The following is a 16,077-nucleotide window of genomic DNA, read 5'->3' on the forward strand; positions in this document are numbered from 1 at the left end:
GGACTGGAAATGCACGTTTGATTTTATCAACTCGGTCGAAAAAGTAATTTGGCCACCATTCGCGTAAAGAGATTTGAGTGCCTCTCTTTATGGTGGCCCTCAACACATTTGTAAATAGAAACAACAAACAAACACAGAAAGAGAATTCCAAATGCAGTTAACCACTGCATCTAAGTCAGTTACAATAATGAGAACTTTAAAAATAACCCAAATTATTACAGACCAAAACAAAGTGAATTCAAATCCACCGATCTATTGCCACTCACAAATGGTAATTATTTCCTGAGGTCATCTGTAAAATAATGATGCTGATGATCACCGTCATTGTCATCATCATTATCATGGCCATCGTTATTATTGTCATCACCATTCTGATCATCCTGGTTATCATCGTCGTCGTCATCATCATCATCATCATCATCATCATCATCATCATCATCAGTCAATGTACTGGTAGATGCCTAAGGCTGTTTCCATGCCAAATTGTATCTTGCTGCTGCTCATTCTATTTTCATATCATAATGACAGACGCTGGCAACACAGACTAAATCATAGTGATGTTCAACCTTCTTCAGTTTTATAATGTAGACTTTGAGGTCTAGAAAGCTGATTAAGCTGATCATTAATTGTCTTTTCAGGGAACAGCTCCATCAACCTTGGTGTGGATACTGTATTGCACAGTCATTGCCATCCTTTTCTTGGTTATAAAATGCCTTAACTACAGACTGCACCTGATGTTCGACGGTGAAGAAATCCGTACAGAAAGTGAGCAGCAGGAAGTGAAAAGCGGAGAGTCCACAGCCGAGCGTGATGAGATCACACATGTCGAGGTTAGCAGCGGCCCAGCAGATCCTGGAGGGGAGGTGATAGAACTGGAGGTGATAAACAGTTGTTCACAAGATGTTGCCAACCAAGGCGGCGAGGAAAATGTAGCGCAACCAACTACTACTACTACAGCTCTATCCACACCGCCTCCCTCTTCCTCTTCTCTTCTTGTAAACTCATCATCAGTTGCAGATGATGCAAGCATTCACAAGGTTTAACTCCTTCATAACTTTAATATTTAGCTGATTTTTATTAATAACAGCTTTTAAAAGATGTTTGCTCTGAGCTATAAAATGTCTTTGTTTTACGCTTCTGTCCGGCCTGAGAAAACGGGTGCACTTTCACAGCTCCACACTGTATTCTTTGTAAAACAGGTGTCCGTCTGAGCCCTGAGAAGGTTTTCGGAGTTGTTGGGTGATCTTTAGCAATGGACAGAAGACTTTAAGTGGTCTTTGCAATCTTCTACTGTTGGTTGGTTGAAAGCCTCAGGCAATCTTCTTCTTGATCTTCAAAAGCGACGCTAGCAAATTCTGCTATTGTGACAACTTAATAGTCTGATGTCCACTCCTTATAAGTAGTATAAATCAGAAAATACTCAATACATTGTCATCATTATTATTATCGTTATCACCACAAACATCATCATCATTATCATTCTTATTATCACCATTATCGTTATCACTGGTGATCACCACCACTACCATTATCATTATCATCATCATCATTGTCGTCGTAATCCTCATTACCATTCCACCACCATCACAATCATCATCATTATCACTGCCATCATTGTCAGCATCAGCACCACCACCACCATCACCACCACCATCATCGTTGTCATCATCCTAAGCCCTTTGCGCAGACATCTGTTTTACAGGGAATGTACATGTAGTGCGGCAGAAGGTCATCTACTTTCTCAGAGTGACTTTACTCCATCTTCTCATGTAGCTGCATTCTGACCTCTTTCTAACATGCATTCAATCCTTACATTGTAGCTAAGTATACACAACACAAATATTTATCTCCAGATTAACTCTTGAAGCATTTAATCCTTGGTCTGCTGCTGTACATGTAGAGTTTAGTATATGATCATTCTTCTTTGAGCAATGACATATAGAAACTCTTGTTACTTCTATTGATTGCTTAAATTAGAATACCATGTCTTAATTCATTTTGAATCCTTTTGGTGAAAGCATTTTGCTCAAAATCTAAATAAAGAATGAAATGTTCTTGCATGATAACCAATGTCTGTTCCAGAATAGAGCTCATTTCGCACAATTTTTCAATAATTATTTCAAGGCAGAAAAGTCACCAACCATGTTAAGTTTTGCCCATGTGTAAGACCATATCGCAAAATTTATACAGTCCGGTATTTTATGCCGTATCTTCAAGCTCAGAATTTCAAAGAATATGCCTTAAAAAGCCTACTAATTCGTGTCACAGCGTGCAAATTTTTAGGAAAGTAACAAGAAATAAACCATTAGCAAGTTGCTCTTTTGTTAGGGATTAGTCACTGACCAAAGAAATGGAAACGTATAGGCAAATATTTTAAATTAGGGATTCAAATGCATGGATGGTTTTATGTAAATCTGTTCTCAAGCATGTCTGGAATACTAGATTGAGTCGAGTCTGATATCTTGACTGTGTTCTTTGCTCTTTTGCTTGATAGGGGAGTGATGAACATGGAGTGAATAAGATAGAGTGTTACGGTATGTGATAGAAAGTTGTGAAATTACAGTGTATACTATATACCTATATTAAATTATGCAACTGTCATCAGCATGTCTTCACAATCGGAAGTGGAGTTGTAAATGGAAGTGTAAGGAACCTTCCATTCCAGTGACTTATGAACAAAAAAAACAGCCGGAATCACAATCGTAAGCTCCACAGAATTGGTATCGCAAGGATCAGAACATTCCCTTTTTCTTCCGATTCCGCTTCTGAATCCATCTCTTGCAGTCAAGTGTGAACTGGTTGATTGGATTCAGATGTTCAAGCAGAAGAATAAACCAACCACATCTCATTCCTAATCCCTTTACATGAGATTTCGAACAGATTGAAAACATGGTGACCATTGTGAATGAAAGCAAGTCTTCTGTTTCTGCTTCCATTGTATTGATTCACGCTAGGTCAGAAGATTCATTCGATTCTGCCCCTGTCATTTCTGCTGCTAGTGTGAATCAGGCCTAAGAGTGCCACCAACAACTCTTCTTTGTTGCAGATCTTGATAATGGTGATGAAGACGAAGACATGGTTGCTGTAGTAGAACTGCAGAATGCTGAAACAGAACTGCAGAGTAACAGGGTAAAAGAGAAAGAGGTGTGGGCAAATGGAGAGTTTAGATTTTTTTATTTAGAGACAGAATGTTCAAACTAAATGTGCCACCTGTGATTTTCTTTTTATGCGTTTAGTTGTAACAGTATGTACACTGTATGTCATCCAATATTTAAACAACATCCATTCAATTTTCCAGATTAGTTTTGCGGATGAGTTGGAGAAAACTGAAAGATTTGAACATCGTGTTAGACAAAGGTAATCTAGTCAAGAAAACATTTCTACAAAATGCATGTAATAAAAATAATTCTCAACTTAGTGTAATGGCCTAGCTCCCATGAGTCTCCTATAGCTCAGTGGTAGAGCATCCAAACTACAGTGAAACCCCGATTTTATCATCATCGATCTAACTATATTCCCGATTTAACCATCAACATTCTGTGTCCTGGCAAAAGTTATGATAAATATTGTATGGAGCAGAATCCCGATTTAACAATATTCGGTTCAACGATATTCCTGGTATAACTATGGAAATCTAATGACCCAGGCATAAATTTTTCCCCATTACAATGATATAATTAAAATCACATACCGCAAAAGAGTGACAAACACCTAGCAATTACACAAAGTTTTATTTAGATACATAAATCGTTTGTCCCGTAGCATTTGTGATTCATTTGCCCATTGCAGTTAAATAAAATACATGCAGTTTGAAGGTATCAAGTTGCGGAGACTTTTGTTTGCACTTTGAAAACTTCATTTTTCACCATATCCCGATACAACAATGTTTTTGGTTGCTTTTCCGCCAAATCGTTAAATCGGGAGTTCGTTTACAACGATATCCCGATTTAACGATATGATTTCGCTGTTGCCTTGCCATATTATGTAAAATTGAGGTTCCACTGTACATGTGCTGTAACCAGTTATTGGAAGATCATAGGTTCCACTTCTGTTGGGAGAAATGTGATTTTCTTTTTCCAAGTATGCCTGTGTCACTGACTGAAGACTAGAATTGCATTGAGCACAATTAAATATTAGAATGGCTCATGTTCATACCAAAATAATGGATGAATGCATTGCTTCATCAAGAACTGCTGCTTGTATGCACCGGTAGTTTATTCCGTAAACAACACACTACATGACTGTATACATGTAAGTTTTTAATTTAAAACAACTTCTCACACACCTCTGGGAGCCATTGTCAAGCTGACTGCCGCCAACTGACTCTTTTATTTCTCAAACCAATTCAGCCTAACATTATATGTAATGTAGGCAAAAATACAGTAATATTAAACAACAGAATGATATAAGCTTAGTAAGACTCTATGATGGCAATCTTAATAAAGAATATCTAGCCAACAGAGTGTATGTTATCAACTCAAACGAAGGGTTGGGTTGGCACTGGGGCTCTGAAATATACGTCAGCAATGGCCGACAGCAAAATTTAGCAGCTGACAAACAACACTGAGCACGTGACTCAAAAAACAACCCCTCGGGCCCAGGCTCCAGAGGTGTGTGAGAAAACATTTTCCACTTATTTCCTTCCTCAGGCAGTGGAAAATACAACTTAATTAATATATAATTTTAATGTTTGTTATTATGTTTCTTCTTTTCCCAGTCCTAGTGGACTAATAGAATCTAGAGAAACTAGCCATGAACATGTTGATGGTAAGTTTTCCGATATAAATATTATAAAAGCAAAGTTTTTTGTTAATCCATTCTCTACTAATAATTTCAGTGTATTTGTATCATCCAAGAAAGTAAACAGTATGTTGTTGTCATTTTTTTTATTTTTAATGTTTTAGTGCCAATTTACCTGATAGGAAATGCATTACAATTTAAAACTTTTGATGCATCATGTGTGGTAGTGGATTGTCTTGCATGAAATATCCAAGAAGGCCTGGATTTTTGACAATTTTCCCATAAAGTATGCCTATTTGATGTAACGATGTACAAGCCGAAGGGAATAATGTTGTATGTCTGCGGCACAGTATGTGCACTGGCCTTCCTGATAGTGTGTTCACTCAATTGCCACTCTGTTTTGCTGCGTATGCCGCCACTAAAGTGTCAATAACTCTGGTACCTCTTCCCTCAGCAATCAGTAGCAGTCAGTAGTAACAAAAGACGGATCAAAACGCACCAATCCCTTTTTGCAGTCTTCACAGCCAATAACATCACGGCTTACTGACTAACGACCAATAACATCTGGACTTCGTTGACCAATCAGGTTAACAACCAGAGACGTATATATACCACCTACTGACGTTCCACAATTCACTTGACTCTGAAGATGACTTCCGCTCAGGTTGTCGAAACGTCAGTCAAAGTCACCACAAACAGTCCTTCTCAGGACTACACTCACCCGGATGATCATAATTTACGTACTTATGACATGAATCCTGGCTTCAAACCATTTACAATGCTACACTGTACATCTCAAATCTCTGCCGAGAAATTAATGTTGACAGGTTCCAGAGTTTATGTTGGCCTAGGTTGCCACTGTGATGGTTAACTTGACTCCCAGTTGCATATGGCTTGCCTATTCTAGCTCCCTTTTGTACACAACACTCCTTGCCATTATAATATTAATAGCACCTACTCTCCCTGCTGGTGTATTTTATTTTATCTGAAGATGCAGAAATGCCCATTCCAGAATCAGATGAAACTTTGGAAGGAGCCGTGGGTGAGGAGGTTGACCATCATGCCAGTCAAGAGCAGAATGATTTGGAATCAGACAGTAAAGGTAATCTACAGCATATTGTATCACCTAATATATTGAAGGGGTGTGTGGAAAAAAGAAGCTTTACATGACTTTTAGGATTAATTTCCTAATTGGATCATCTTGATCATTTGTAAGCATTGTTTGCCTAACTGAGGTTTTGAATATATTTCTTACATGTATTTTGAGTTCCTTACAAGGAACCAATTACTTACAAGTGTTTATGGCAAAGACTAAAGCCCGATTTAGATGTACAACTTTTGCTTTAGACTGTCACATGCGATTTCTAGAGCACGTGCTGCTCACGTCCTGCAAAAAATCGCACAAAACTCTCATCATTTGACATCACCTATACCTATGATTGTTGTAGAATTACGTACACAACAGTACACAACAGTTGTAAGCGAGTTGTAGGTTTGATTTACACGAAACAATTAGTGCCATAGGCCTGTCATAAGCTTGTAGCATGCGACAAAGTTGTACCATGTAAATCGCCCTTAACTAGGACTGAATGGCCTACATGTACCTGTATCTCCCACAAGTCTCCTCTAGCTCAGTGGTAGAGCATCTGAACTAGTTATCGGAAAGTCATAGGTTGAACTCCTGTTGGGAGAACTTGGATTTCTTTTGCCGAGTTTGCCCTTGTTCTTCATTCATGGATGAAAACGACCATCTTTATCACAAACATGATCAAGGAGATGCTGATGGAGCTGCTTTTTGTACAGAATCACTAAATGTTAGATATCTGCTAGCTGCAGTTGGATGGCTAGGATTGAAACAACAAAATATGAATTAACTTTTGTCATGAATTTTAAAGCATAGTAAACTATTATTATTGGAAAATTGATTGTTTTTGTTCCATGTTCTAGACACCTTGAGTGATTTGTCAACACTTCCCTTGCCGATCATGGAGAGCCACATGGAATCGCGCTCTGTTCCTGGACTTGTTGTGTCCGACATATGGAAAATTCAAGAAGAGGCAAAACGTGGTGTTCTCTTGCAGACGAAAAGTGAAGGCTCAAATGTCAATGGAACAGGTAGCCCCAGAAACATTTATCAGGCTCTTCGCCTCTCAGCGCTGGAGAGCCAGGGTTCACTTTATCCACAGACTAGCTCAGGTGAAATAAACGAGGGTACGCCGTTTGGGTCTGGACTTGGTACTCAGTCAGAAATCGGCAGCAGGTCGGGGTCAGAGTATGATGGGACCAGTCTTTCTCGGAATGAATCACAGAGTGAAAAATCAGTTGTTCCACGAATGAGGTCAATTTCTGACATTGTACACGAAACAGGTGACACTGGAGACGGGGAAGACGAGAGGCAGATTAGAGTTGATATGGACACTCCTTCAATTTTGGATACGCTATCATTGCAAGACTCTGTCAGATTTCACAACCCTTCCACAAGCTCCCAACCTGAGTCAATAGACAGCGTAAGCGTGAACATTACTATGAACAAAGACACTGCTTCCACTGTAGCGCAATCAGGAAGCATAGGAGAACCAGATGGATCAGGGCGGGAGAGCTCAGACCTCCTTGCTCTTGCACATCGATCGTCATCGTTAGCTCGCAGAAGGAGACCGAGCCTGCAGAGAAGAAGGAGAGCTGAAACTGGTGCTATTCGACGGCGGAGACGACACGATTCAGGAGCACATGCTGATGTGTTGTTGCAGAGTGCTGACGGTGCGCCATCCACTCATTTAGCATTGTCTCATGATGATACCTCGCCTGGAGCTCAACACTGCTTTCAGGATGAGTTTGGTAAGAGTGGTTGCAGTAGACCAACAAGAAAAGGAATGTGTGGTTGTCAAACTTTATTTTAAATTCCTTTTCATGGACTGTTAGAGTTAGCTCTCTTAGGGTCAAAGTTTTGTTTACCAAACCAATTCCCTCTATTCATAAGCCCCCTCCCCCACCCCCCACCAAAAATAAAGGGAAAAAAACTCACCATAAAGGTGTCAAAGTGCATAGAAAAATACTTTGCGCAAATGTAAGGGAGCGCTTTATCAACGCCATATTTGCTTACCACAAAGAGCGCGCTTAGTGGCATCATTAAATGAACCTGTCAAGTGCATGGAAACTGTGTTCGACCTCCTTAATAGGCTCAGGATTTGGTGGACTGGGCAGTACATTCCCATGAAAATTCCCCCCCCCCCCCCCCCCCCCTTGCACAGGGTCATGGCAGTGGTTTAGAGTTTGTTTACCATGTGTGTGTTTTGGGTTGCAGGTGTCTGGCAGACCTATGTCTTCCATCATGATACACCATATAGTACAATCATGCAAGCAACCACTCATTCCCCCACACGGATCAGAGATTTGCTGAGAGACAACTGGTATTATGACTAATTAAATTAAATACAATAGTCTGCCCCATAAAATTAATAGGGAGCTTAAGCGAAGACGACGGCGACGGCGACGGCAACGAAAACGTCAATTGAAAATATAACTTCGCGTTATTTGTACTTCTTCGCGATTATTCCAATTCGTTCAACTTGTACAATGTGGTCGAACTATCCTGGAACAGAATTGATAGGAACGGCTTTAAAGTTAAGACAGGGAATTTTAAATTTCGCTGTCGTGTTCTCGCGTTCTCCAAAATACCTTGAATTTGGTCATTTCACGTTGTTGTTTTGTAGAGGACGGCAAAGAAATTTACAAAAACACATAAAGCACGTACAGAGCTGTTGATTTCTGCTCATTAAACCTATTGTTTTGTGCCGTTCTCGTTGCCGCCGGCGTCGTTGTTGCTTAAGGTCCCTAATAATATTGAAGGGTGTTACATACATACATGCTTACGTAACCTTTATTTCATCTCGAATTTTAGAGTAGCTACAAAATTAGCTAATATCTCAGAGAAATAAATAACGTTAACACAAACAAAACAATGCAAGACTGATGTAAATGACTTTTTTGCCTTCAAATCAAATCATAAAGCAAGTAAAAATGAACGATAAAATTGAATGACGTCTCGGAGTGGTCATGACACCATTTTCAAGTTCAAAATGATTAAAATTAACTGTCAGAAATAGTTTGCTGAAGACTAACGTAATAATTATGTAATGTCACGCAAAACGTTTTGCTTGAATTGAGTCAGATTGGACAATAAGAGATGGTGTCAATTCTCTAGTTAGTAGCATTTCATCCAAGTGCGTGGAACGATGCTAATTAGAGAATTGACACCATCTCTTGGAGCGATTTTCAATTGAGTGTTGAAAGTAATCTCGCTTTTGCTTTGTTTTTGCATTAACAAAAATCGCGCCACTTTCTCAACCAATGGGATTCCAAACCAAAACCAATCGTGTTTTGGCCACACGCGTTTTCCCGCCCTTGGCGCCAGTAACATGTATTTGCTTCAAATTCTGATTGGCTCGTTGTGTTGTTTACATTCCTGGAAAAGCATGTGTCAAGAGAGTTCATAACAATGATGCTTTCGTGAACGTTGGAAATTAGCTTACGAGAAAAACATTAAATACCGCATACTAATAAGGAGGAGGTTTTTATCGGGTTTTAACACCACTGCACGTGATGTTTATCGACCATTTGATAGGTCAATGGGCTTATGAATTATTAATGAGTTTTTGAAAGTAGGTCTTGTTTGTAACATTTATTACTATTATATTTTGTGATGTGTGACTGTAGGGAGACCAGCAGCTCTGCTTCAACAGTAGCTGTTGATACAACCTTGCCAGTTCACCTTCAATCTCGCTCGTCAGTAGTGCGTCATGGCTCTTCCCACGCCAGATGGCCGGACACGATCTCTTCAGTCAGTATTCCCTTCACCAGGCCCACATCGGTCACATCAGCAGAGAAACCCAGACCGCACTACTTTAAATTCCAGCTTCTCCCGGGAAAATTCTTGAAGATCAAATTTGACCGACTTGCGCTGTTAGCTCTCATGGACAGGTACGGGGTTAGCTTATGTTGATTTAGCTTTCTAAGGGGTGGATTGTTTGAGCCAGGCTGGCTAAGTTTTCCAAGATCTCGGCACGTCTGTTCAACACACTAAAAATAGTAAAGATGAGATTTTTTCCATTAATATCACGCGTGACAAATTTACTCCTTAAGGACGGTGCCTGCTATTGTTACTGCGCATGCGTTCTGTGCATCTCGAGATACTCGAGTTTCCTATGGGTGATGCCTACTAATACAGGGATATTTTTGCGCGCTTTAAAACTATGCGGAGAAAGCAGAACTTAGCAAGTGATTTTGGTATCCAAAAAGAAAATTGGGGGTAACCATGCATTTTTCAGAGATCATAAAGCTTTAATTTGGAAAAAGGCGCCATACATTGCTTTGTACTTTACTGCTTTTTAGAATAATTGTTGCTTACTTATCTCTAAAAAATGCGTGGTTACGCCCTATTTTCTTTTTGGATTTCAATAGCCGCTACTAAGATCTGCTTTTCCCACATAGTGATGAACTGCGCGAAAATACTTCGCTATTAGTAGGCACCGTCCTTAATTATGGCGCGAAATTTCACAGTTAATTTATAATTTCACACGCGAAATTACAAAACTGCTATGGCAACGTTTCTTGATACAATGAAGAAGTCAAAAACGTACAATTGTGAGCGTAGTTTGTCATCTATGATATTAAAAGGTAATCAAATAATATACTTGTGTTTTGTCAAAATTCGAATAATTTCACTCGCCTAAAGGCTCGGTCCTCATTACAATACAATGCCGTTCTGCAGTGACTGGCTATAGTGGCTACTGTGGCATTCATTTTGAATATACTCGATTTAATGCTGCTCCCATCACAGTGAATCCAGCGGCAGATATTCCTGTTTAAACGGTTTTAACATTTGACTAACATCCGTTCAACAAAAGTTGAACGGATGTTGGGCAAATGTTGGATGAACGGAGTGTTCAAACGGTTTCAACGCCAATCAACATTTTCAAGAACAAAAGAAATGTTGAATGAAAGTTTAAACCAATTTAAACTTGATTCAACACACTTTCAACAAGCTTTCAACATTTGTTTTGCACTTTCAACAATGTTGAACGACCTGTTCAGAGCAAATGTTGAAACCGTTTAAATGGGCCTTTATTCACCCAATAACACACAGCGCAACCAGCGAACCTCTGCTCACAGGATGACCACTGTAGGAAGGTAAATTCTCTTTCTTCTTTTTCTAGGAACAAGTACAAGACAGAAGCCATTGTGTCTGTGTTTTTGGCTGTACTGGTAGCTGTACTTGGCTATTGGCTCTTACTGGCAGACTTCTTTAAAGACTTGTGGATTTTTGTCTTCTGTTTTGTACTGGCTGGGTGTCAGTTTTCTCTTATTAAGGTGAGCAGACATTTGGGAACTTCAACAACGACGACGGGGGCGACAGCAACAACAACGCCGCAAAACGATCGGTTTATTGAGCAAGAACAATCGTTCTACATGTGCGTTTTAGATGTTGCTACCGACATTTCTCCAGTAGACCTGCAACTTTCAAAAGCTCTATTTTCACTGGACCCTTATAACCTGCGGCTCCATTGTTTTTTGGGGTTGGGAACATTGTTCTGTTGATCGTTCTTTTTGTCCTCTTGATCGACCATGTAAAACGTTGCAAACGGCACAGGTCGCCACCCGTTCCTCTGCAGTTCTCTGCAAAACAACAACGTGAAATGACCAAATTCAAGGTTTTGTGGAGAACTTGAACAAACCACGATGAATGTTTCATTCTCTTTCGTAACTCGAACGCCACACTTACCAATTTGGTTCCTGGGTAGTTCGCCGTTTTTGTACAAGTTGAATGAATTGAAGTAATTGCGAAGTAGCAGAAATAAAACGAAGTCATATTTAACAACAGTGAAATAATGCTATAGAGTTTGGGTAAAATTTATCATTGAAAATGAGTTCGTTTTCTGTTTTTCCTCTTGCAGAGTGTTCAGCCTGACGCAGCCTCGCCAACTCATGTAAGTGTAATGTTAGACATTAAAATGAAGTTAATGTCATTGAGACCTGTTTATGATATTGATTTCACCAGAATATAAATCCTGACAAACTTCATTTGCAAAATCAATAACTGGTGTAAATTTCACGTCGATCGGTATCCGCGAAGACTATCGAATAGCCAGTTGGAAATGTGAGGCATGGTCCCTCAGAGACTGCATTGAAACACCTTAAACAAAAGAAGTGATTCGCGCTCACCTCACACTTCAAAATACATACCTCTTACTAACCGAGTTCGAGGTCCGTACTGTAAGTTACGGACCGAGTTTTTCCCGTCGTTTTTCGCGCGCGGGCCATGAATCAACGGGAAATGGTAGAATGGTTGTGATCTAAACGTATCGTTTTTAACAGCTTTTTGAAAACATACAACTTTAACTTTAAACCAGAGGAAAGAAAGAAACATTGCATTGCAACAGAGCCGGGTGAAAATCCATTCCAAACTTGATTTAAAGGGAGGGGTTCATATTTCAGCGCATGTGCATAAATCTCAATGCGCTAAATGCTTTTTTTCTCTTTCTTATCAACTTTATGGCCTTAAAAATCCCACTCACATGTACTTCAGTAATCGCATTCTATAATAAGTCCAAGCAAAATGACTGATGACTAAAGTTCACAGAAATTGCCAGTGGATTGCACTCATATTGTTGATATTGAATTTAGCGTTGATCCGTAGGAGTTATTCCACGGTTGATGTGTTTACAGTTACAAGTATTTGCATGCGAAATAACGCAATCATATGAAAAAATTACCACCCAAGTTACCTATTCCCTTCCCAATGGTTCATAAACAACGAATTAAATTAAACAGGCTTGGGTCATAAGGAGCAAAGGCGAAAAAGTATTTTGATTCATGAACATGCGCAGAACCGTGAACCCCTCCCTTTAACGTGTCGATTGTGCGCTATAACATTAACCCTTTAGCCCCTAATATCAAAAAACAAATTCTCCTGTCTTCACCCCATATTTTTCTTATAAAAGTGCTGGGGAGAAGTTATTGAAATATCAAGAAATTCACCTTGGGTGATCTTATCCTTAATTCTCATGACCTCAGGGGTTGAAGAAGCATTGATATTACAATGAAAAATGTGATGTTGATCACTGTTAGGGCTTAAAGTGTTAAAGGAAGCCTTCCTTTTTATTTCAGGGGCATAATCACATGATTGTATTTAGCCGGCCAACGTACTTCTGTGTCTTGGCAATTTGTATCCTGGTGTTGGACAAATTGACGCAGTCAGACGTATTAACATTCACCGTGTATGGCGTCCCTTTTGCTACGAACTTCACGCTCACTTACACAAGAGATTTTCTCATTGGTAGGTATCACTCAAATGCAAAAATGGTTGTGTTGACAGTCTACAGTAAAAACCTGCATACAAGAACCTAGAATTTTCGAGGTCAGGCTTAACAGTTTCTTATTTTTTAGGGTAGTTTTTCACAATTCAGGTTGATTCGGTTCTTAATACTAAATAGGTTCTTATTTTTCAGAGGTTGTCGTAGTGTAACCATTGGCAGAAATCGTCTATATTGAACTGTAGCTTTATAGAAAACATATTTCTAGTGAAACTCCAAACAAATGTAAATCAAAGAAAAAATATATACACAATAACTTTTTGTCACACAATTTAAATCCAGAATTTTGACCATCAAAATTGGAGTGATTGTTTTTGTATAAGAACCAATTTCTTTGCCAGGCTGAACAGGTTCTTATATTTTTGGGTAATTAAATGCCCAATTTCAGCCTGTAGGTTCTTATATCACTAGGTTCTTATATGCGGGTTTTTACTGTATTCCTGTTTCTACTTTGCTCATATCGGTGGGCAACATCAGGGGCCCCCAACGGGAATATTTAAACAATATGCTTCAAATGTTGTCTCCTCGTTCCAAGATCGATATTTGGTCTTTCAAAGGCATACTTGTGTGAGCTAATTCAGTTTGTTCTAATTGGAACTTTTCGCTGGACATTTTAGTAGCAGAACGTTTTAGGGAATGGAATCTTAATTTACGGGCTGTTGTTGGTTTTACGAAAGTACGAAAGTGCTAGCTGGACGTTTTTCGCATTTTTAACGACACGACGTATTTACTTCTGTGAAAACGAAAGGAATTATTTTTCCAGTGTTACGAAATTTTTGAGCTGTCATTTTGCTGAAGAAAAGTTGAGATTTTCGTAACAACTATAAGTCCGACATTCTGAGGTGATTAAGGCCTTCCTAACTGATATCCATGGCAACGGACCATTGGGCTACCCCAAGTGGAACGTGGGCAGCCAGATAAAATGACCTCTGACTTGAATTGTAACAAGCAATACTTTTATCGCAAATTGCATTGTTTTGAAGCAGGTTTTCTCTGGAGCAAAGACCAAATGTGAATCATGTGTTGTATTGAACAAATTCTTTAACACGCAGATAAACTCGAAATTTAAATGATAACATTCCTTGAGAAAGAATTCCACTACAGTCAACTCTCGCCTTGCGGACACCTCGCTGTTACGGACACCCCGATAATACGGAAAGCAGCTAAATTCACGGCGAGAATGAACTACAGACGTTTGACTGAAATAAATTCCGCTGTTCAGGACACTAACTCGCGGCCCCGAGGGTGTCCGCAATAAAGGGAGTTGTCACTGTACTCACGACGTGCACGATAAATTTCCTCTACGTTTAGACTTAAGTTAGATAGAGATAAGTTAGATAGAGATAAGCTAGATAGAGATAAGTTCCTAGATGTCCCTCGAAAATCACTCCCAGTCCGAAAAATCACATTTCAAAATTAAATCACGTACAATTTTGAATAGTTCCAGTTCCTATCCGTTTACAACATCATGTTTTTTCTGTATTTCCTGCAGGGTTTATGCTTGGTTTTCCGTTGATCTTCCTTGTCGGACTGTTGCCTCAAGTCAATACCTTTTTTATGTACGTTCTTGAGCAGCTGGATATGCACGTATTCGGAGGAAATGGTATGTATAGCGGCTGCTTCAATGATTGTAGTCTTCGTGGTTTTACAACATGCATTGTTATACAGCTATTTCAGTTAACGTTGTCGGATCAAAGCTAAAAGCTTAAAGACAAGACCGAAAGTTTACGTGGGATTTTTATGAATAAATTTATCAAAATCAGTCATGTCTGGAGAAAACAATAGGTTGTAATTAGCAGTACAATGACCTGCACGTGCAGGGATGATTTTGATGAAATAATTCATAAAAAATAATCCCACAAAACATTGCGGTCTTGTCTTTTAGCTTTATTTTTATCCGACAACGTTAATTGAAATAGCTGTATACCTAGACTTTCACTCAACAAAACGAACACTGAGATTGGTTGATTCTTGGTCACGTGCCCTTGATCAAATACAAATGTATCCCGACCGGGATTAAATTCCGCAGTTGTTATCCTCTCAGTTGTTTGTTTGTTTGTTTGTTTTGCTGTTGCTGTTTGACTGTTGAAGGGAAAGTCTAAATATATAATAAAGCAGTTAATGTATGGTCCCGAGGGAAACTAGTTAGTTTTGTTTTCCCTCGAGTGCTGATGTTTCCCGAGACGACTCTCGGAAAACAACACTAACTGTTTCCCTCGGGACCATACATTAAGTGTATAGTATAACCCTGACATAACGAATCTCGTTATAATGAAGTCCTTGGTATAACGAACGATCTTATCAGTAGTAGCATCCATTAATTTTAGAGTATTGTTGTGCAAAGATCAGTAATTCTTCAAAATTGTAATTCTCATTAAAATAAATGTTATGAACTTTAAGTTTAATTCAGATATTCCAAGAGAATGAACGAATATTGTTGTTTTTATTTTTGTTTTACTAGTTAGTTTTTTCTAAAAGAAAGAAATCAAAATCCGGGCTTGGAAATCCTGAAAAACAGAAGTCATGGAAAATGAGTTTTTCATGAACGTAATAAAATTGTTGTCTCACCTTATAGCAAATGACCACATAAGGCGTCAACTTGTCCGTTTTCTCAGACTACACATTCACTGTGTACGTTCTTGACCGTATATTTCAGATATCAAAAGACTATTTCCCATCAAAAGTTGACAGAGTTATTTTGTAGTGAGACATTTCAGGATTTCCAAAGTCATGGATTTTGTCTTAGATGATCATGAAAAGTAATGGAAAAGTCCGCGTTGAATTTTATGAACCAAATAGTGCACGAACCCTATAAAATAACAGACACATCTTTTCCTTGTTAATTCTTGTTTTCTTTTACCATTTTCTAGCTATAACAAGTCTAAAAGGAGCGTTATGGAGCTTGCTTCGCAATCTTTTAGCCGTTAGTTTTCTTTATGGGTTCTGCTATGGAGCATTGCTGGTAAGC

General features: G+C 39.0%; 1 protein-coding gene across 2 annotated transcripts in view; it reads left to right on the forward strand.

Annotated features, from left to right (window-relative positions):
* LOC146467287 (pecanex-like protein 1) overlaps positions 1-16,077 on the forward strand; it is a 36,821-nt gene that overhangs the window by 714 nt on the left and 20,030 nt on the right. Inside the window, exons 2-15 of one of the 2 annotated variants that reach the window (XM_085126186.1) lie at positions 639-1,037; positions 2,495-2,534; positions 3,047-3,144; positions 3,299-3,357; positions 4,718-4,767; positions 5,732-5,842; positions 6,688-7,575; positions 8,042-8,147; positions 9,454-9,717; positions 10,953-11,106; positions 11,691-11,723; positions 12,904-13,072; positions 14,602-14,712; positions 15,980-16,071. In XM_085126186.1, coding sequence (XP_084982312.1) covers positions 639-1,037; positions 2,495-2,534; positions 3,047-3,144; positions 3,299-3,357; positions 4,718-4,767; positions 5,732-5,842; positions 6,688-7,575; positions 8,042-8,147; positions 9,454-9,717; positions 10,953-11,106; positions 11,691-11,723; positions 12,904-13,072; positions 14,602-14,712; positions 15,980-16,071 — 2,574 coding nt within the window. The remainder of the gene's footprint in view (positions 1-638; positions 1,038-2,494; positions 2,535-3,046; positions 3,145-3,298; positions 3,358-4,717; positions 4,768-5,731; positions 5,843-6,687; positions 7,576-8,041; positions 8,148-9,453; positions 9,718-10,952; positions 11,107-11,690; positions 11,724-12,903; positions 13,073-14,601; positions 14,713-15,979; positions 16,072-16,077) is intronic. The other variant, XM_085126187.1, reaches the window with a different exon arrangement.

The sequence above is a fragment of the Pavona decussata genome, unplaced genomic scaffold, assembly GCF_977016875.1.
Source record: "Pavona decussata unplaced genomic scaffold, jaPavDecu1.1 SCAFFOLD_137, whole genome shotgun sequence".
Lineage (NCBI taxonomy): Eukaryota > Metazoa > Cnidaria > Anthozoa > Scleractinia > Agariciidae > Pavona > Pavona decussata.